Raw genomic sequence first — 23,155 nt, forward strand, 5'->3', positions numbered from 1 at the left:
ATAATTACTGCCTGGCTTCACCCAGGATAGACACACAGCCTACAACAACAGGAAATGAACCAAACTGCCAAACGTCTGCTAATTTCTTCCACCGATGCGGGTTGTTTCATAGCTAGTTTCCCAAGGACTTGTGTCATTTTGAGAAGTATTTGTTTTTTACAGGCTGTGGTTAGAAATATTACCAGTTGTCCTTGTTTCCTCAATTCCTCTCAAAACTCATTGGAGGAGAATAGATAGACCCTGGATCCTCTCCACCAATGCAATTCGAAAGGAACTGCAGAACAATGGACGGAGGAAGCAAGGATTTGACTAGTAACGATTACAGAAACAGTCTGTGTATTGTCGGTGACTAGGTAAAACTGATGCTCTACCTCAGAGAAGAAACTCTGACTTTTGTACTTCCTGTGTATCCGCCGGGGCATGCTGGTCACTCCACAGGGAGCGACCAGCAGTGGGTCCCATGCTGGCTCCAGTGACAGACAGGGGTTTGATGGAAGTGCCTTACTCAACACATGACAGAGCTGTAATCAGACAGGTCTAAATCTTCTCAACACTCGCCCATCCATCTCGCTCCCTGTAGAACAATAGCTTCCAGTCCCCCCAAAAGTAGCTACGCAAGCCCGCTTAATGACTAACACGTTTTGGGATTTCTTTAAACCAACCATCCCAGCTTCTTTTCTAAATCATTGACTTAAGAATAGGTTCTTTAGTGGAACATTCAGCAGAGGGATCTTCTAAAAATATATGTATTTTCTTTGAAGTGTACTGTACACATAGACAACTGAAATGTTTGTTTTTTTATGTGTCCAAAAGACAGGCAGCTCCCAATTTCTAATGTTCCTATCAAATTGACTGTTACAATCTTCACGGGATTTGTCGCTCATGTCTGATGGTATGTAATTACAGTAGGATGCTATTTGATGAATGTGATGCTACACATCAAACACTGTATGGGTTACAAAACAAAGTACATGGTGGATGATGACTATGGAATGGAAAAGGAAATTGGCAATAACATCCTGTCTATTTCACCATCATTTCAGACTGCATTATACAATGAAATGCCTCCACTCAGTCACGATACACAACCAAACCATTAAAAAAGGACAATAATTGCATCTAAAGGAATTTAATTGAACTCCCAGCCCCATGTCAAAGGCAGACTAAAGCTCTGGCCGTATCCTATCCCCATACTTGCTAAATAGCAAGCCGTTTGAGTTTGCGAAAAAATATGGTCTAATAATATGTGAATTTTTGTAAATCGAGTGTGCCAGGATGTTGTACTAATTTTGGCTTTTCATCTAGTAGAATTTGCTGCAGCCTTTCTGAATTTCACAGCCACAATGCATTGGAAGATGGAGGCTGTGAGTTCTGATAGCTAGATCTCTTCAAGTAAACAACTTGGAAGATGGCGAATAGTGAAGCTTATGCGGAGGTGTTCAAATGTAAGTCATTTTTGTTCTGCTTAAAATTACCATGACGATTTAATTGTAATGTTAAATCTTTGAAAACAGATCTGCAGCCTACTGCCTGCCGTGTCTTCAGCTAGCTATGTGCTTTAGAAGGCCTAGAAGTTGTAACTGTTCAAACAGTAACGTTAGCTACAGGGTTAATTGCTTGCTGCTGAGAGATTTTTCATTTAACAATGGCCTAGTTGGCTAGCTAGCTATCTACTTGTTGTAAATACTTGTGTTCAAACTTTTCCAGGGTCTGATGACTATACCAGGCATTTAATTCAGTGGCAAACATGGCAGGAGAAATGCAGCAAAAAAAGGTTTTGTCATGTGGCCATTGTTAGCTCTCTTGCTACTGCACTATGAACTGCCACTAGCTATACGTTAGGAACATGGTAGCCTAGCTACATTCCTATTTTCCACAGTGGTGCTCAACCTAACACTTCTCTTTTCTTCTATTTCTCCTGATTTGACACTTCAGTTTATTTGTGTTGAGCTGATTGTAATGTTCATGCTACGTAATATTAGTTTCTACCTGAACATTTACAGCCTGAATGGGTTGAAGTAGGTTCATTGCACATAACATGTTATGGTGAAAGTAATGATAAGCTGCTCTTGTTACTGTTTCACCTTGCCACTCCAATTTGATCAAGTATGTGGCAGTCTAGACTTCTGTAGAAAGTAGTCACAACAATAACTTTGATAATGTTTTGGTTAATGTTGTATTTCATCTTATGTCTTTTCAGGATCTAGGTGAAGGAGTGTGAGTTGGAGGGGCAGTTGTCACGTGCATGGGTGAAAAAGAACTGGGAGAACCATAAGCAAAAATACACGGTACGCTACTGTATGTTATCTTTACATGGATTGCTGTATTTGGCTAATAAAGGTTCCCTTTCTCTGTCAGCAACAACAGATATACAGTCGTGACCAAAGGCTTTAAGAATGACACAAATATTAATTTCCACAAAGTTTGGTGCTTCAGTGTCTTTAGATATTTTTGTCAGATGTTACTATGGAATACTGAAGTATAATTACAAGCATTTCATAAGTGTCAAAGGCTTTTATTGACAATTACATGAAGTTGATGCAGAGTCAATATTTGCAGTGTTGACTCTTTTTTCTCAATGGGATTAAGGTCTGGGGATTTTCCTGGCATGGACCCAAAATATTGATGTTTTCTTCCCCGAGTCGTTTAGCTATCACTTTTGCCTTATGACAAGGTGCTCCATCATGCTGGAAAAGGCATTGTTCGTCACCAAACTGTTCCTGGATGGTTGGGAGAAGTTGCTCTCGGAGGATGTGTTGGTACCATTATTTATTCATGGCTGTGTTCTTAGGCAAAATTGTGAGTGAGCCCACTCCCTTGGCTGAGAAGCAACCCCATACATGAATGGTCTCAGGATGCTTTACTGTTGACATGACACAGGACTGATGGTAGCGCTCACCTTGTCTTCTCCGGACAAGCATTTTTCCGGATGCCCCAAACAGTCGGAAAGGGGATTCATCAGAGAAAACAACTTTACCCCAGTCCTCAGCAGTTCAATCCCTGTACCTTTTGCAGAATATCAGTCTGTCCCTGATGTTTTTCCTGGAGAGAAGTGGCTTCTTTGCTGCTGTTCTTGACACCAGGCCATCCTCCAAAAGTCTTTGCCTCACTGTGCGTGCAGATGCACACCTGCCTGCTGCCATTCATGAGCAAGCTCTGTACTGGTGGTGCCCCGATCCCGCAGCTGAATCAACTTTAGGAGAGAGTCCTGGGCGCCCTGAAGCCTTCTTCACAACAATTGAACCGCTCTCCTTGAAATTCTTGATGATCCGATAAATGGTTGATTTAGGTGCAATCTTACTGGCAGCAATATCCTTGCCTGTGAAGCCCTTTTTGTGCAGGAGCAATGATGATGGCACATGTTTCCTTGTAGGGAGCCATGATTGAAAGAGGAAGAACAATGATTCCAAGCACCACCCTCCTTTTGAAGCTTCCAGTCTGTCATTCGAACTCAATCAGCATGACAGCGTGATCTCCAGCCTTGTCCTCGTCAACACTCACACCTTTGTTAACAAGAGAATCACTGACATGATGTCAGCTGGTCCTTTTGTGGCAGGGCTGAAATGCAGTGGAAATGTTTTGGGGGGATTCAGTTCCTTTGCATGGCAAACTTTGCAATTAATTGCAATTCATCTGATCACTCTTCATAACATTCTGGAATATGTGCAAATTGCCATCATACAAACAAACAGAGGCAGCAGACTTTGTGAATATTAATATTTGTGTCATTCTCAAAACTTTTGGCCGCGACTGTACAGTGCCTTCAGAAAGTATTCACACCCCTGGACTTATTCCACATTTTGTTGTGTTAGAGCCTGATTTCAAAATGGATTCAATTGTGTTTTTTCTCACCCATTTACACACAATACCCCATAATGACAAAGTGAAACAGGTTTTAACCCTAACCCTAATCTGAACCCTAACCCCTAACCCTGACCTCCAAAATGATTGAAAATGAACTACAGAAATATCTCATTTACATAAGTATACACACCTTTGAGTCAGTACATGTTAGAATCACCTTTGTCAGTGATTACAGCTGTGAGTATTTCTGGGTAAGTCTCTGAGAGCTTTACACACCCGTATTGTACAAACAAATATTGTTGATCGTTGCTAGACAGACAGCCTTTTTCAAGTCTTGCCATAGATTTTCAAGACGATTTAAGTCAAAACTGTAACTCAGGAACTTTCTTGGTAAGCAACTACTTGGTAAGCAATGTCGTCTTGGTAAGTTTGGTAAGCAACTCCAGTGTATACTTGGCCTTGTGTTTTAGGTTACTGATCTAGTACTTGCCGATGACAAGCTTACGCATAACATGATGCAGCCACCAATATGCTTGAAAATATGAAGGGTGATGCTCAGTAATGTGTTGTGTTGGATTTGCCACAAACATAACGCTTTGTATTCAGGACATAAAGTTAATTTCTTTGCCATATTTTTTGCACCTTCACTTTAGTGTCTTATTGCAAACAGGATGCATGTTTTGGAATGTTTTTATTCTGTACAGGCTCATTTATTTTCACTCTGTCATTTAGGTTAGTATTGTGGAGTAACTAGAATGTTGTTGATCCATCCTAAGTTTCTCCTTTCACAGCCATTAAACTCTGCAACTGTTTTAAAGTCATCATTGACCTCATGGAGAAATCCCTGAGCGGTGTCCTTCCTTTCCAGCAATTGAGTTAGGAAGAATGCCTGTAACTTTGTAGTAACTGGGTGTATTGATACACCATTCAACAAGTAATTAATAACTTTACCATGCTCAAAGGGATATTTCATGTCTGCTTTTTTAATCTACCAATCAGTGTCCAACTTTTGGTGGCATTGGAAAACATCCCTGGTCTTTGTGGTTGAATCTGTATTTGAAATTCACTGCTCGACTGAGTAACAATAGTATGTGTGGGGTACAGAGATGAGGTAGTCATTCAAAAATCATGAAAGACTATTATTGCACACAGAGTGAGTCCATGCAACTTATTATGTGAGTTGTTAAGCAAAAGGGTTGAATACTTATCACGGGCGCAACTTTGGTTTTAGAAGTGGGGGGGACATAATTGTTTTTTTATGTATCCAGTCGGATAAACACTCAAACAGACTACCCGACCACTCAGAGGTGTGCAATTTCAGAATGTGGGGGGGGACATGCCCCCCCGTCCCCGTCCCCGTCCCCAGTGAAAGCTGTGCCCCTGACTTATTGACATTTCAGCTTATAATTTATTATTCATTTGTTAACATTTCTAAAAACATGATTCCTCATTGACATCATGGTGTATTGTGTGTAGTCCAGTGACACAATTTAATTTAATTCATTTTAAATTCAGGCTGTAAAACAAAGACATTTTGAAGAAGTCAAGGGGTTTGCATACTTTCTGAGGGTACTGTACATTTTAGAAATGTAAAACTATTCCAGAGAAATGCACTGCAATTGGCATACTACTTTTTACAGGCCTTTACATGTAGTACATGTATGTTTGATGCTGAAAGCTATCCTTTTCTATATTTTTCAGGAGTTGAAAGCTCCCTGCACCAGAGTCAGCACGGAGGGAGGGGAGGCCACAACCGCATACTGGAAATGGTATGCGGTGATGGATGAGGTGCTGCAGGGTATGCCACTCCATCACCCCACCGGTCATCATCTCCTCCTCTCCCTCCCAGAAGGGTCCAGATGTGGTGGCGGGAGAAGGATGTGACTGCCAGGGAGGCACGCCGTTTGGCTATTTTATAGGCCATGATTAAGAAGTATTTTTATGTATTTTATGCATAGCTATTCAGTTATTCATTTTCTACTGTTTTTAGTGAAATCCTTTTTAAAACCCAAAGTGGATTTCTGTTTTCATTAAAAAGTATTTATTGTTTGTAATAAAAACATATGTTTGATACCGGTACATCTACTGTTGTGTTTTACTTTCAACATTTCAACATTAAAAAATGCACTCGCACATTTGAGCATCTTGTTGCAAATGCATGGTAACAATTAGATAAGTTGAAAGTAAAAATAAACCTGCACACTGCTTTTGCTAGTATTACTTTTACTGAAGCTTGAGTGTCAGGCCTTCATTAGAGCTTTTTGCTTAACTAAACTAAATAAACCATCTTTTGTATAATAATTGATTACATTTCAATAGCGCTTTTCATCATCTCGAAACATGAAAAGCGAAAAACAAACAAGCTATACATAATGTGTAGCCTAGCTATAATTGTCTAGGTCAACCAATAGAGGACAAGTCTGAGTCCATGCATCCTCCAAAGATGGAGAAGGACAGTTAATGGGGCTTGAACATAGGAAGGTGGTCAGAGATATGGTTGATGAAGGTGAAGTCTGGTGACAATCTCCCCAAATACAGGTGTGCCAAGCTTGTAGCGTCATACCCAAGAAGACTCGAGGCCGTAATCGCTGCCAAAAATGCTTCAACAAAGTACTGAGTAAAGGCTCTGAATAATTATGTAAATGTCATATTTTCGTTTTTTCAAAAACCTGTTTTCGTCTTTGTCATTATGGGGTATTGTGTGTAGATTGATGAGGAAACAAATTAATTTAATCAATTTTAGAATAAGGCTGTAACGTAACAAAATGTGGAAAAGGGTCCGCTAATACAGCACTAAAGGCCCAGTGAATGTATATTTTTATTACATGCTATTTGTTTTTATTTTTTAAGAGGGTGGTGCAGTACCCTACTTTCCGGGGATATGGTAGTAGGCAAGCCAGATTTCGGACACGGCCACTGGTTCCCTCATTACACCACATGCTCACATCAAAATCAAAAAAAGGGGAAAGCTATTCCAATTGCCTGCAAGTGGCCTCCTCGGTCATCAATATAGTGCTTTGTGTACGCTACTTCCTAGTCCTCTGACGGCAACTCACTTCTTCTAACGGCCAAGGTAATCTCCAATCTGCTGTAGGATATCTGGCACCATGTCGCCATCTAGGAGACCAGGGGAGGTACGGCGGATGTCAGGGTGAATGCAGGCTGTGATTGATTCCCTCTCCCACAGATGTGACATTTTGTTCCGACCATCTGATATGGATCACAAGGAATGAAAGGCAACAGGCAGACCAGCGAGCAGAGCGAGGGGGAAGAGCTTGAGACAGAGGTGAAACAAGTCCAACGCTCTCTGGCCTCTCATGTCTGCACCGGTTACCACCCTCTCTCCGAGCTGGAAGGGTGGCGGGGAAAGGGCATAATGGGCTACTTTCAGAACAGGCATTCCCTTTGGCTTGTAACGAGGCTGTTGTAATGCTCAGCCACATTGAAATGACACAGAGTTCATCCCATCAGAGACACACTGGACAGAATCAATAAAATCGCAGGCACAAGGGCAGAGAGATAGAGGAATTGAGAAGTGAAGATGGTGTGTAAAAATGTAGCTCACGTGAAAGTTCTGCAATCAGCTGGTGTGTAGGTGTGTGTGTGTAGTGGACAGCTATCATGGCCACACACACACACAGTGACACACACAAACAGCACTCATCATAAATCAGCACTCACACCTCCCCATCCAGAGAAGAGAGCATCTCCTTCTTAAGCACCAAAGTCATTACCATCACCCCATTAGTATTTCACAACCATTTTACTTCAGCAGGGATAGTGCCCTATAAGCAGCTCTACATCATGTATCCTCACTCTCTTCTGTCAGCTGGCTGAGGAGATGATGCCTTCGCAAGGTTCAGCATATGTCTCTCTCTCCACACACACACACAGCAGTTCTTACTTATACAACGGGATGGAATCATCACAGACGACACTGGAACACAGACTTATAATGAGCACCATCTCTGTCATGAATTCACTCCCCATATACACAAATACAACTTAAAGTCAGAGAATGATGGACCAGAGCAGAGAGCGAATGGAGAGAGAGAAGAGAGATATACAGTCTGGCACAAAGACAGACAAGGCTGCCTGCTAGCAGTGCAGTATGGTCAGCCTCAGACCATCACTGGTTCCCTCTTTCTTTCTTTCTGGTTGCCTGGCTGTTTGTATTTGTACGGAGGATTTGGGAGTACCGGGCTTTGCTGCTCTTCCCCATCAATTACCTGCCTGACAGAAGGATGATCTGCGCATACAAACGAAGAGATGGGGACGTTGCGGAAACAGGATGACGGCGATCGCACTGCCACCTCCTCTCCTCCTGCACGACACGCTGTTTGTTATATTGTGCGCGTGTGTGATTGCGCGTGTGTGTGCTCATGACATCAAGACAGCCAAACACGGTCGGTTAGTCCACAAGTTTCTCATTCTCTCTCTACACTACAGTACCACAGGCACACAAATAAGCCATTATTTAATTTTCCCAAGACAGTAGCCTTTTCAGTTGGCACATTTAATTAATTTATATCCATTGGCATTTTGTATAATTAGGCAACAACGGGCTGATATCAAACCTGGCTCTCTCCTTGTGGGGACATATTTACTCTAATTATCAGTTTCTTGCCCGGGAAAATGGTCCCCTCCTACCTATTGCTTCTTTCCCTCTTTCTTAAACCCATGAAAGTTAAATTGCTTTGCTCCAGTCAGAGAAAATATGGATGGTTAACTTTCCCCACAAGGTCAAACCCTCCCTGAACAAGAGTTAAGACTTGGGTTGACCTTACAGTCCATTAAAGTCAACCGCTAAACCACAGTCATCAAGGGAGAGAGCACTGAAGATCTGCTCACTCCCTGCTTTGCTTAGTCTTACAGAAATGTGTGTGTGTCTGTGTGTGCATGTGTTTTCATCAGCAGCATCATTTACAGGAAGCTTTTACTCCAGTATGGATAGCGTCAATACCAGCTACAACCAAATACATTTTTAAGAGCACTCTAACATCACAGGGTTGGCTATCTGCTTCGATATCTTCCCTTCATTAAGCCACTGGAGAGCAAGACTTTCAACTCCTCCAACAACCCTCCAACAGCTAATATCTCCAAAGGTACTCAACAGTACTAGACAAGCAGCTCATCATAACATGTAGGAGGATACTGGGGTCAAGCCACCTGACCTATGTGTTTATGGCCCAGGGCGGAGTATCGAGAAGCAGTGATCCATAAAGACATGATAACAGGCTGTTTTTACGCTCATCTGTAACTCAGTCTCACACACAGCGCCAGGGGTGAGAGATACGCATCAGGTACATCTAGCACAGCTCAGAGCTGACATTGGGTGGAGCGCTGCACCCCTCACAAAGCGGAGAAAGAAAAAGAGCAGGCAGAGAGAGCGAGAGAGAGAGTGTGTTTCAGATCGCCATCAGCACTAATGACTGGCTTCCATCATTACTGTCAACATTACTGCCACTGCGTTGGGCTTATTGTGCTCCTTCACCAGACATAATTATCACTAATTCAGGATCTTTAAAATACAAAGCTTCTCAAAACACCAGACACAGAGTGTTAGGAGGGATGTGGTCTAGCCTAATCTGTATCCAAAACCTCTCCAAAACGTTCATGTTCAATGCAAAGGTAAGCTAAAGGGTCAAGTGAGGGCATGGCTGGGGATTGTGTATGGGTGAGGGACAGGTGTGTTTTTACTTTTTGGCTTAGCTAAGCTTGATAAGATCACAATAACAGATATTTTCTACCTTTTTACCTTTGTTTTCTAAATGTGTGAGTTCGTATCTTGAATTTTGGCAGTGTGTTTGTGTGTGTATCAAATCAAAATAGATGTGTCACATGCGCTGAATACAACAGGTGTAGTAGACCTTACAGTTAAATTCTTACTTACATGCCCTTAACCAACAATACAGTTAAGAAAAATAAGTGTTAAGAAAGTAATTACTAAAATAAACTGAAGTAAAAAATTAATAATAATAATAATTAAAGAGCAACAATAAAATAACAGCAGCGAGGCGATACAGGGGGTACCGGTACAGAGTCAATGTGCGGGGGCACAGGTTAGTCGTGGTAATTGAGGTAATATGTACACTACCGTTCAAAAGTTTGGGGTCATTTAGAAATGTCCTTGTTTTTGAAAGAAAATTGAATTTGTTGTCCATTAAAATAATATCAAATTGATCAGAAATACACTGTAGACATTGTTAATGTTGTAAATGACTAGTGTAGCTGGAAACAGCAGACTTTTTGGGAATATCTACAAAGGGGGCCATTATCAGCAACCATCACTCCTGTGTTCCAATGGCATGTTGTGTTAGCTAATCCAAGTTTATCATTTTACAAGGCTAATTGATCATTAGAAAACCCTTTTGCAATTATGTTAGCACAGCTGAAAATGGTTGTGCTGATTAAAGAAGCAATAAAACTGGCCTTCTTTAGACTAGTTGAGTATCCGGAGCATCATCATTTGTGAGTTCGATTACAGGCTTAAAATGGCAAGAAACAAAGACTTTCTTCTGAAACTCGTCAGTCTATTCTTGTTCTGAGAAACGAAGGCTATTCCATGCGATAAATTGCCAAAAACTGAAGATCTCGTACAACGCTGTGTACTACTACCTTCAAAGAACAGCGCAAACTGGCGCTAACCAGAATAGAAAAAGGAGTGGGAGGCCCCGGTGCACAACTGAGCAAGAGGACAAGTACATTAGAGTGTCTAGTTCGAGAAACAGACTCCTCACAAGTCCTCAACTGGCAGCTTCATTAAATATTACCTGCAAAACACCGGTCTCAACGTCAAAAGTGAAGAGGTGACTAACATCTGCTTCCAACTCCCACCCTCAAACACGTAGATCCCCTGAACGTAAAATGTATGTAAGTTTCCCTGCATTAAAGTCCCTGACCACTAGGAGCGCTGCCTCATGATAAGCATGTTCTTGTTTGCTTGTGGTTGTATACAGCTCGTTGAGTGCAGTCTTAGTGCCAGCATCGGTTTGTGGTGGTAAATAGACAGCTATGAAAAATAAAGATGAAAAATCTCTTGGTAAATAATGCGGTCTACAGCTTATCATGAGATACTCTACCTCAGGCGAGCAAAACCTTGAGACTTCCTTAATATTAGGTGTGTGTGTGTGTGTGTGTGTGTGTATGTGTGTGTGTGTGTGTGTGTGTGTGTGAACTGGCCAAGGGCAGTGGAGTGTGTGTAGTCCACATCCCTGCACCTGTTTCTGCAGTAATAAATGGAGTTGACATGCAGCCATGGCTGTGTCCCTTTCTGAGCTGCAGACAGGGGAGAAGAGGGTCACTGAGGTGGGCACACCTCCTGACTCTCTGTAATCAAGCACCAAGGTAAAGCGTACTCTCCCATTCCCCCATGAATGGCCACTTTAACATTCACCTGGACACTATGACCATAAAGGACCATGCCAACACCCCGTCACACTCACACTTCAGGACGGCTTAGAGGGGACTTATGGCTGGGGGCAGTATTGAATAGCTTGGATGAATAAGGTGCCCAGAGTAAACTGCCTGCTACTCTGGCCCAGTTGCTAATATAGAAAACACTCTGAAGTTTCTTTCTTTTTTTAAAAGTATGTCTGTGAGTACAACAGAACTCATATGGCAGGCAAAAATCTGAGAAAAAATCCAAACAGGACTTTTGTAGTTTTTCAACTCATTGCCTATCGAATATACAGTGTCTATGGGGTCATATTGCACTTCCTAAGGCTTCCACTAGATGTCAACAGTCTTTAGAACCTTGTTTGATGCTTCTACTGTGAGGGAGGGGGGAATGGGAGCTGAATGAGTCAGAGGTCTGCCAGAGTGGCATGAGCTGACCACACGCGTTCACGTGAGAGTTAGCTTGCATTCCATTGCATTTCTGAAGACAAAGGAATTCTCTGGTTGGAACATTATTGAAGATTTATGATACAAACATCCTAAAGATTGATTCTATACTTCGTTTGACATGTTTTTACGGACTGTAACGGAACTTTTGGACTTTTCGTCTGCTCCAGTAATTTGGATTATGGGGCTAAAAGCACGAACAAAAAGGAGGTATTTGGACATAAATGATGGACATTATCGAACAAATCAAACATTTATTGTGGAACTGGGATTCCTGGGAGTGCATTCTGATGAAGATCAAAGGTAAGTGAATATTTATAATGCTATTTCTGACTTTGTTGACTCCACAACATGCCGGATATCTGTATAGCTCGTTTTGTTGTCTGAGCGCTGTACTCAGATTATTGCATGGTGTGCTTTTTCGGTAAATATTTTTTGAAATCTGACACAGCGGTTGCATTAAGGAGAAATGGATCTAAAGTTCCATGCATAACAGTTATCTTTTATCAATGTTTATTATGAATATTTCTGTAAATTGATGTGGCTCTCTGCAAAATCACCGGATGTTTTGGAAGCAAAACATTACTGAACGTAACGCGCCAATGTCAACTGAGATTTTTGGATGTCAATATGAACTTTATTGAACAAAACATACATGTATTGTGTAACATGAAGTCCTATGAGTGTCATCTGATGAAGATCATCAAATGTTAGTGATTAATTTGATCTCTATTTCTGCTTTTTGTGACTCCTCTCTTTGGCTGGAAAAATGGCTGTGTTTTTCTGTGATTAGGTGCAGACCTAACATAATCGTTTGGTGTGCTTTCGCTGTAAAGCCTTTTTGAAATCGGACACTGTGGTGGGATTAACAACAAGTTTATCTTTAAAATTGTGTAAAATAGTTCTGTTTGAGGAATTTTAATTATGAGATTTCTGTTGTTTTGAATTTGACGCCCTGCACTTTCACTGGCTGTTGTCATATTGATCCGTTAACGGGATCTACGCCATTTAATTAACACTCTGTTGACCACCAGCTCCATAAACATCCAGAACAACAAATGTACCTGCTGTGCTCACTGACTCGCAGGTGTACCACTTTCTTTACCTTCATTTTTCCATTTTTATTCAAACACACCTGCACTGTCCTGAGCCTTTTGGAAATACTTAGACAAGTGCATGAAATAGAATACGAAAAAACTCCAGTTACCCTAGATCACTTCATAGAAAGAGATAGAGAAATAGAATGGAGAGAGAGTCAGAGAGAGAGAAAGAGATGGGGGAGAAAGAGAGCCAAAAAGATAGAGAAATATGGGCACCTGCACCTCCCGGTTGTGCTGTGCTGTACTTTTCGTTGAGGCTCTCGACTGCTTAGTGTTTCATTTCTAATACAGGGATTTATGGTGAGAGGGAACACACCATCAGCTTATTCTGGAGGCAAATTTGGCGCCCTGCCTGAGCTAAAAGATAAATAAGAAACGTGGATGTTGTGTTGTCCTGGCGTTTGGTAAGCGTTGCTGTAGCGTCAGAGGAGAGTAAAAGTATCGGACACAGTCTCACCAGACACAGAATTATTTTATTTTTTTCTCCTTAGTTTACATGTCGCAGCCAGCGGCCTATTAACTCTATTTTCAATCTAACAATTTATGTTTGTGTCTCCCAGTTTAGCTAGACAATTGCAGTATCAGTGGAAAGAGAACTGTGTACATTTTGCAGCAGTTTCGGGATTGTTATTAACCTTAGAGTGCTGATGATGTCATACTCTTAGCAAAAGGTGTGTAACAAACATCTTGTCTCATCACACACTAATAACCATGTAATCTATCAACAGCAATACATATGGAAAGTAAAGCTCCCTATCGTGATGGGTACATTTCTGAGGAAAAGCCGGTCATTAATTCGACACCTGCCTCTGCTTGAACCTCGCCCTTTGATGGAGAGAAATAAGAATGCGCAGCAACTGGGAATTCGTGGGAAGGCGCGCACCTTCAATGCAGTTGTTCTCCCACAAGTCTAGTTTACTAGGAATCCAGGTTTAATACAATACCATTGAAGGAGAGGAGATTCAGCAACACTTGGAGGACAATGGAATTAAATGTTTTTTTAAAAAGCTCCTTGCTAAATGTAGAACCAACGCATTTCGGTTTTCAACAGTTTTTCCCAACACATTCCATTAACAGCAACTGTTGAGTGCACGCACACCTTTGTAAAATGTCACCATGTTTCTATTCTATCAAATCAACTGATTCGCGATGACAAGATGTAGCCTAGGCTATGCTTCATATTTTAATTGCTACTTAATTTTCCAATGATGAGCAACGGTTGGCCTACTACTTTGCTGTGTCACTATTCAGCCATATTGCCCTCTACCACTTTAAATAGAGTAAAATGTGACTGAGGGAGGCAGCTGCTCCAAGTTATCAGTCACTCCCAAGTTATCAGTCACTCCAAATTAATGCCAGATACGATCGGCAGCGAGCTATCAAAGAAAGTATAGCCTACATAAGAGGCTGTGTCAATGGGAAACGGGGAGGGAAATATCTGAAATAAAATGCTTCTAAATGACATTCCTATCTTCCAACACCACCCTTGTTTTTGAAGTTAGAAGCTGACTGTTTCGGGGATGCTCTGGGAGATCAGTAAGCGCTGATTGCCTTGAGAATCCTCCCCTCACACTGTTCGTTCACCCACATGAACACAGAGCCAAAGAAACGTTCAACTGGGTATCTGAGCGGAATATAGATGTGGCTGTTGACAAGAGTTCGTCCGTGATTTGCACATAGCTCCACACTTTCCCCTGTTCCGCCCATTGGACGCCTATGTGAACGGCATCCGTAAAAAGACTGATTGACCACTGCAGATTAATGTCAAACTCGACACTCTCCCCAAGACTACCAGGTGCCGCAAATGCAACATGTAACACATCATCGACTGCCTCCTAATCATATCTTTCGTGGTATTCAGTTATTAAATCAATGTATGTGTACTGTTCTGAAATTATTAGGCTATATTGGCTTCATTTAGTTTCTCTTTAATTGTAGGTTTCATTCAATCTATAATATCGTAGGCTACAGCCTATGCAATGCCAATAATCATTACCCCTTTGCCGTTCATTAAGTGTGACATGTTAAAGTTCAGAATTTAAATCATTGATAAAGATCATACTTTAAATCATTGATGAACAGCTGCGGGAGAGCGCTGTGCAATGCCACATAAAATGTCCCTGCTTACCTGTGAGAGGAGGAACGCAATGAGGATGCCGATGCTCATCTCCATGGTCTCAATTCTCTGGGAATAAAATTCAAAACAAGGTACAGGATTGACCAGCTCTGCTCATAATTCCAGAGTCGAACTGCCAGTGCGAGAGTAAAAGAGCTTGCCGCGAGCTGCCAACTTCCCAAATAGAACTGCAGCCTCTAAGCATTGGATAGGCGCGGAGCCCACAACCAATAGATTTATAGGGGGATTTTTTATATCCACCGGCGTCTGTAGGAATCAGAAAAATTATAGGGTTCGAATTTTATTATATACAGACAAATGACATGGAATGACTCACATTCATATGTGTTTGAAAAGTGTATTATATATAATTAGTCAGAAATAAACGTTGGATGTAGGCAAACAAATTATTGATCTGTAAATAAAAGGGTGCCATGTCAGCATATCAGATGAGAAGATGTCTTAATGCAAGATCTGTCATTTAAAATGAAAGAGCGAGAGAACATAGCCTATATCACATAGCCCAATAAAATGAACATAAAATGTGTTGACACATGCAATGTTTCATGAGACTACATTCTTGAAGAAGCACTGGCAGAACCGTACACCTTTCTCTTTTTCTCATCTCACTATTCTTCATTTGGAAATATGTGGGAGTTTGACAGCCCTTCAGAAGTGGCATTTTATTCCCTCAGTCTGCGTGCCTCGAGCCTCGGGGCATGTTTTTTTTTGCCAAAGACAAGAGACGTGACCGTTACATCGAAGGTTGCGTTTGGGTGGAAAATATAGTCTCTAAACGCTATTCACCGGGAGCCCCTGAGAAACTGATGCTTGCTGTGACCCCACTTTGGTAAATCGAACACATTTTAGTTCAGAAAAATATTGCTTGTTGTGAACACAGAATGTGTTATTTATGGCTAAGGTAGAAAAGAAGAATGCTATTTGATGGGTCATATAGATTGGAGAGAGAGAGATCGAGAGGACTTGTTTAAAGACTTGACCATTTTAATTGTTATTCAGGATGATCCAGTGGCTTGCCTAAATCATACTGATGCATCCATACTGATACATAACACTTCTGGCATATTGTGCCTAAGAATATGAGTTGAATGGTTGATTTGTTAAAGTACCTGCTTTAACAAAAATCTATGTTGAGATTATGTGCAACATGACGGCCATGGGTTTGGTTTGAGGAGAGGAAAAAAGTCCACACCCCTCAGAGAAGGTTACCTTGTGAATACAAAACATTTCTATTTTAGGACCCAAGCTCAGGTGTCTTATATGGCTGCCCATCTCTCCTTCTTAGGTGGCAAAGCTGTCATGAAGTTAATCTTCATGCAAAGTACCCTTCAGACTTCTAATGGCAGACACCGGGGGATGTTCCTGAAGAGAGAGATGAGATGAACTTTGAACCAAGAGAGAATGAAAAAAATAAGTTAAAAAACTCAGAGCCCCACAGAGACATGCGTTCACAAGGATGCATATTATGACGATGAAGGATTTGTTCATATATCCATTTTGAGTAGGGAAGGAAAAAGGCCATGCCACCCAACAAAGATAGGTTTCCTGTATTCCTTCTGCTCAGGAAGCAGTCAGATTTCTTTACTCTTCTCTCCGGATGTGAAACATGAGGCTGGGAATAGTTGTGACGGTCAGAGGAATTGCTTTCCAAGACAATATTGCACAATTATTGCGCCATATTTACTTATCTAAAGAATAGGAGGGGAAACGGCACATTAACATGGCTCTGATGGCTCTGTTTCAGGTCCAGACGTTCTGGTTATCAAATTCTATAAATGAGGTGAAATAGGAAGTATGGTAATAATGAATGAAATATGACATAATGGTGGATCAGAAGTGAAATGTCAAAGAGAACAACATTTCTGGTGACACATTCTTAAAATGCCTTTGATATTTTAGACGTTGAAAATTGAAATTGTTTTGTTAAATGTGAAGACTTCAGTCTGAATTTCATGCTTGAGAGTCTACAAATCAAAAGTGGAACCTTTGCATACTGAAAAGCCATTCGGGGCTTTACTAAATCAACTTGACAGGCTTTACAGATTTGGCCTTCATTAGGCTACTCCATGCATCAGTCACTTATTCATTGATTTCTAATGTTAAAATAAAATACTGGAATATTCTAATAGTCAAATTAACTAATATTCTAATATTCTAATTAACTAAATGAATGACTGCAAATCAGGTACATGTCTTCTGTTTTCATGACAAGATTGTCCTTGTTGTGTCCCTAATTTATTACTAATGTGAGTGTCTCTACATACCAAACACTGCAGCTCATGTTTGGGTGAGGACTTGGCTTTAAAAACTTCTTATGGCTGCAGGGGCAGTATTGAGTAGCTTGGATGAAAGGTGCCCAGAGTAAAGGGCCTGCTCCTCAGTCTCAGTTGCTAATAAATGCATATTATTAGTAGTATTGGATATAAAACACTCTGACGTTTCTAAAACTGTTTGAACGATGTCTGTGAGTATAACTGTTAAGGTGCGTGAATGAGGACCCAAAAGCGAATTAACAAAACAGAGTTACTTTAATGACGAAACACACGTAGGCTCAGATGGACAGGCAGATTCCGACAGGACAGGACAAGGTTAGATGAACAGGCAGATTCCGACAGGACAGGACAAGGTTGCAGCAAACACGACGATAGTCTGGTTCAGGCATGAGTAACACAAACGAGAATCCGACAAAGACAGGAACAAAAACAGAGAGAGATATAGAGGACTAATCAGAGGGAAAAAGGGAACAGGTGGGAAAAGGGGTGACGAGGTAGTTAGGAGGAGACAAGGAACAGCTGGGGGAAAGAGGGGGAGAAAAGGTAACCTAATAACGACCAGCAGAGGGAGACAGGGTGAAGGGAAAGGACAGAAACAAGACACAACATGACAATACATGACAGTACCCCCCCACTCACCGAGCGCCTCCTGGCGCACTCGAGGAGGAAACCTGGCGGCAACGGAGGAAATCATCGATCAGCGCACGGTCCAGCACGTCCCGAGAGGGAACCCAACTCCTCTCCTCAGGACCGTACCCCTCCCAATCTACTAGGTACTGATGACCACGGCCCCGAGGACGCATGTCCAAAATCCTACGGACCCTGTAGATGGGTGCGCCCTCGACAAGGATGGGGGGGGGGGGGGAAGACGAGCGGGGGCGCGAAGAACGGGCTTGACACAGGAGACATGGAAGACAGGGTGGACGCGACGAAGATATCGCGGAAGAAGAAGTCGAACTGCGACAGGATTGATGATCTGGGAAATACGGAACGGACCAATGAACCGCGGGGTCAACTTGCGAGAAGCGGTCTTAAGGGGAAGGTTCTGAGTGGAGAGCCAAACTCTCTGACCGCGACAATATCTAGGACTCTTAGTTCTACGCTTATTAGCAGCCCTCACAGTCTGCGCCCTATAACGGCAAAGTGCAGACCTGACCCTCTTCCAGGTGCGCTCGCAACGTTGGACAAAAGCCTGAGCGGAGGGAACGCTGGACTCGGCGAACTGAGATGAGAACAGCGGAGGCTGGTACCCGAGGCTACTCTGAAAAGGAGATAGCCCGGTCGCAGACGAAGGAAGCGAGTTGTGGGCGTATTCTGCCCAGGGGAGCTGTTCTGACCAAGACGCAGGGTTGCGAAAAGAAAGACTGCGTAAGATGCGACCAATAGTCTGATTGGCCCGTTCTGCTTGACCGTTAGACTGGGGGTGAAAGCCGGAAGAGAGACTGACGGAAGCCCCAATCAAACGGCAAAACTCCCTCCAAAATTGAGACGTGAATTGCGGACCTCTGTCCGAAACGACGTCTGACGGAAGGCCATGAATTCTGAAAACATTCTCGATGATGATTTGTGCCGTCTCTTTAGCAGAAGGAAGCTTAGCAAGGGGAATAAAATGAGCCGCCTTAGAGAACCTGTCGACAACCGTAAGAATAACAGTCTTCCCCGCTGACGAAGGCAGTCCGGTGACAAAATCTAAGGCGATGTGAGACCACGGTCGAGAGGGAATGGGAAGCGGCCTGAGACGGCCGGCAGGAGGGGAGTTACCGGACTTAGTCTGCGCGCAGACCGAACAAGCAGCCACGAAGCGACGCGTGTCATGCTCCCGGGTGGGCCACCAAAAACGCTGGCGAATGGAAGCAAGCGTACCCCGAACGCCAGGGTGGCCGGCTAACTTGGCAGAGTGAGCCCACTGAAGAACGGCCAGACGAGTAGGAACGGGAACGAAAAGAAGGTTCCTGGGACAAGCGCGCGGCGACGGAGTTTGAGTGAGTGCTTGCTTTACCTGCCTCTCAATTCCCCAGACAGTCAACCCGACAACACGCCCCTCAGGGAGAATCCCCTCGGGGTCAGTGGAGGCTACTGAAGAACTGAAGAGACGAGATAAAGCATCAGGCTTGGTGTTCTTAGAGCCCGGACGATAAGAAATCACGAACTCGAAACGAGCGAAAAACAGCGCCCAGCGCGCCTGACGCGCATTAAGTCGTTTGGCAGAACGGATGTACTCAAGGTTCCTATGGTCAGTCCAAACGACAAAAGGAACGGTCGCCCCCTCCAACCACTGTCGCCATTCGCCTAGGGCTAAGCGGATGGCGAGCAGTTCGCGGTTTCCCACATCATAGTTACGTTCCGACGGCGACAGGCGATGAGAAAAATACGCGCAAGGGTGGACCTTGTCGTCAGAGAGGGAGCGCTGAGAAAGAATGGCTCCCACGCCCACCTCTGACGCGTCAACCTCGACCACGAACTGTCTAGAGACGTCAGGTGTAACAAGGATAGGAGCGGATGTAAAACGATTCTTGAGGAGATCAAAAGCTCCCTGGGCGGAAACGGACCACTTAAAGCACGTCTTGACAGAAGTAAGGGCTGTGAGAGGAGCTGCCACCTGACCGAAATTACGGATGAAACGACGATAGAAGTTCGCGAAGCCGAGAAAGCGCTGCAGCTCGACGCGTGACTTAGGGGCGGGCCAATCAATGACAGCCTGGACCTTAGCGGGATCCATCTTAATGCCTTCAGCGGAAATAACAGAACCGAGAAATGTGACGGAGGAGGCATGAAAAGTGCACTTCTCAGCCTTCACAAAAAGACAATTCTCTAAAAGGCGCTGGAGGACACGTCGAACGTGCTGAACATGAATCTGGAGTGACGGTGAAAAAATCAGGATATCGTCAAGGTAAACGAAAACAAAGATGTTCAGCATGTCTCTCAGGACATCATTGACTAATGCCTGAAAGACAGCTGGAGCGTTAGCGAGGCCGAAAGGAAGAACCCGGTATTCAAAGTGCCCTAATGGAGTGTTAAACGCCGTCTTCCACTCGTCCCCCTCCCTGATGCGCACGAGATGGTAAGCGTTACGAAGGTCCAACTTAGTGAAAAACCTGGCTCCCTGCAGGATCTCGAAGGCTGAAGACATAAGAGGAAGCGGATAACGATTCTTCACTGTTATGTCATTCAGCCCTCGATAATCTATGCAGGGGCGCAGGGACCCGTCCTTCTTCTTAACAAAAAAAAACCCCGCTCCGGCGGGAGAGGAGGAGGGGACTATGGTACCGGCGGCAAGAGCTACAGACAAATAATCTTCGAGAGCCTTACGTTCGGGAGCCGACAGAGAGTATAGTCTACCCCGGGGGGGAGTGGTTCCCGGAAGGAGATCAATACTACAATCATACGACCGGTGTGGAGGAAGAGAGGTGGCCCTGGACCGACTGAACACCGTGCGCAGATCGTGATATTCCTCCGGCACCCCTGTCAAATCACCAGGCTCCTCCTGTGAAGAAGAGACAGAGGAAACAGGAGGGATAGCAGACATTAAACATTTCACATGACAAGAGACGTTCCAGGAGAGGATAGAATTACTAGACCAATTAATAGAAGGATTATGACAAACTAGCCAGGGATGGCCCAAAACAACAGGTGTAAAAGGTGAACGAAAAATTAAAAAAGAAATGGTTTCGCTATGATTACCAGAGACAGTGAGGGTTAAAGGTAGCGTCTCACGCTGAATCCTGGGGAGAGGACTACCATCCAAGGCGAACAAGGCCGTGGGCTCCCTTAACTGTCTGAGAGGAATGTCATGTTCCCGAGCCCAGGTCTCGTCCATAAAACAGCCCTCCGCCCCAGAGTCTATTAAGGCACTGCAGGAAGCTGACGAACCGGTCCAGCGTAGATGGACCGACAAGGTAGTGCAGGATCTTGAAGGAGAGACAGGAGTAGTAGCGCTCACCAGTAGCCCTCCGCTTACTGATGAGCTCTGGCTTTTACTGGACATGAAGTGACAAAATGACCAGCAGAACCGCAATAGAGACAGAGGCGGTTGGTGATTCTCCGTTCCCTCTCCTTAGTCGAGATGCGGATACCTCCCAGCTGCATAGGCTCAGCACCCGAGCCGGCAGAGGAAGATGGTAGTGATGCGGAGAGGGGGGCAACGGAGAACGCGAGCTCCTTTCCACGAGCTCGGTGACGAAGATCAACCCGTCGCTCAATGCGAATAGCGAGTTCAATCAAGGAATCCACGCTGGAAGGAACCTCCCGGGAGAGAATCTCATCCTTTACCTCTGCGCGGAGACCCTCCAGAAAACGAGCGAGCAAAGCCGGCTCGTTCCAGCCACTGGAGGCAGCAAGAGTGCGAAACTCAATAGAGTAGTCTGTTATGGATCGATTACCTTGACATAGGGAAGACAGGGCCCTGGAAGCCTCCTCCCCAAAAACAGATCGATCAAAAACCTGTATCATCTCCTCCTTAAAGTCCTGATACTGATTAGTACACTCAGCCCTTGCCTCCCAGATTGCCGTGCCCCACTCACGAGCCCGTCCAGTAAGGAGAGATATGACGTAGGCGACACGAGCAGTGCTCCTGGAGTAAGTGTTGGGCTGGAGAGAAAACACAATATCACACTGGGTGAGGAACGAGCGGCATTCAGTGGGCTCCCCAGAGTAACACGGCGGGTTATTGATTCTGGGCTCCGGAGATTCGAAAGCCCTGGAAGTGGCCGGTGGATCGAGGCGGAGATGGTGAACCTGTTCTGTGAGGTTGGAGACTTGGGTGGCCAGGGTCTCAACGGCATGTCGAGCAGCAGACAATTCCTGCTCGTGTCTGCCTAGCATCGCTCCCTGGATCTCGACGGCAGAGTGGAGAGGATCCGAAGTCGCTGGGTCCATTCTTGGTCGGATTCTTCTGTTAAGGTGCGTGAATGAGGACCCAAAAGCGAATTAACAAAACAGAGTTACTTTAATGACGAAACACACGTAGGCTCAGATGGACAGGCAGATTCCGACAGGACAGGACAAGGTTAGATGAACAGGCAGATTCCGACAGGACAAGGTTGCAGCAAACACGACGATAGTCTGGTTCAGGCATGAGTAACACAAACGAGAATCCGACAAAGACAGGAACAAAAACAGAGAGAGATATAGAGGACTAATCAGAGGGAAAAAGGGAACAGGTGGGAAAAGGGGTGACGAGGTAGTTAGGAGGAGACAAGGAACAGCTGGGGGAAAGAGGGGGAGAAAAGGTAACCTAATAACGACCAGCAGAGGGAGACAGGGTGAAGGGAAAGGACAGAAACAAGACACAACATGACAATACATGACAATAACAGAACTCCTAAGGCAGGCAAAAACCTGAGAAGAAATCCAAACAGGAAGTGAGAAATCTGAGGTTGGTCGATTTTCAACTCAGGCTCTATTGCATTCACATTGGGATATGAATGAAGTTGCACTTCTTAGGGCTTCCACTAGATGTCAACTGTCTTTAGAAACTTGAATGAGGCTTCTACTGTGTTGTGGGACTGAATAAGAGCTGAATGAGTCAGGTTACTGGCAGAGAGCCATTTCCTGGTCACGCGCATTCCACATGATATCGACTTGTGTTCGGTTGCTCCTGTAGACACAAAGGAATTCTCCGGTTGGAACTTTATTGAAGATTTATGATAAAAACATCCTAATTTTTGATTCTATACTTAGTTTGAACTGTTTCTTCAACCTGTAATATAACTTTTTATAAGTTCTTGTCCAAACGCACAAGCGTTTGGATATGTGTACCTAACGCTAACAAAAGTAGCTACTTGGACATAAATAACGGACATTATCGAACAAATCAAGCATTTATTGTGGAACTGTGATTCATGGGAGTGCATTCTGATGAAGATCAAAGGGAAGGGAATATTTCTCATGTAATTTCTGGTTTCTGTTGACTCCAACATGGCGGCTAATTTGATTAATTGTCTGAGCGCTGTACTCAGATTATTGCATGGTTTCCTATTTCTTTAATTAAAAAAAAA

General features: G+C 43.7%; 1 protein-coding gene and 1 long non-coding RNA gene across 3 annotated transcripts in view; one reads left to right on the forward strand and one right to left on the reverse strand.

The window, feature by feature from the left end:
* LOC110520038 (cadherin-13) overlaps positions 1 to 15,064 on the reverse strand; it is a 603,183-nt gene extending 588,119 nt beyond the window's left edge. The window contains exon 1 of the mRNA XM_090218153.1: positions 14,878 to 15,064. Within this exon, the coding sequence (XP_090074279.1) occupies positions 14,878 to 14,922 (45 nt within the window). The 5' untranslated portion in view covers positions 14,923 to 15,064. The remainder of the gene's footprint in view (positions 1 to 14,877) is intronic.
* LOC110520043 (uncharacterized) lies at positions 1,227 to 5,882 on the forward strand. 2 transcript variants are annotated; one of them, XR_002472931.3, is made up of 3 exons: positions 1,227 to 1,445; positions 2,201 to 2,288; positions 5,506 to 5,882. It is a non-coding gene; the product is annotated as an uncharacterized LOC110520043 (long non-coding RNA). The 2 variants fall into 2 exon arrangements; XR_016482449.1 differs by lacking the exon at positions 1,227 to 1,445 and adding an exon at positions 1,599 to 1,774 and having other exon boundaries at positions 5,506 to 5,874.
* Positions 15,065 to 23,155: the final 8,091 nt, after the last annotated feature.

The sequence above is a fragment of the Oncorhynchus mykiss genome, chromosome 1 (assembly GCF_057628025.1).
Source record: "Oncorhynchus mykiss isolate SJ-2025 chromosome 1, ASM5762802v1, whole genome shotgun sequence".
NCBI classification, from domain to species: domain Eukaryota; kingdom Metazoa; phylum Chordata; class Actinopteri; order Salmoniformes; family Salmonidae; genus Oncorhynchus; species Oncorhynchus mykiss.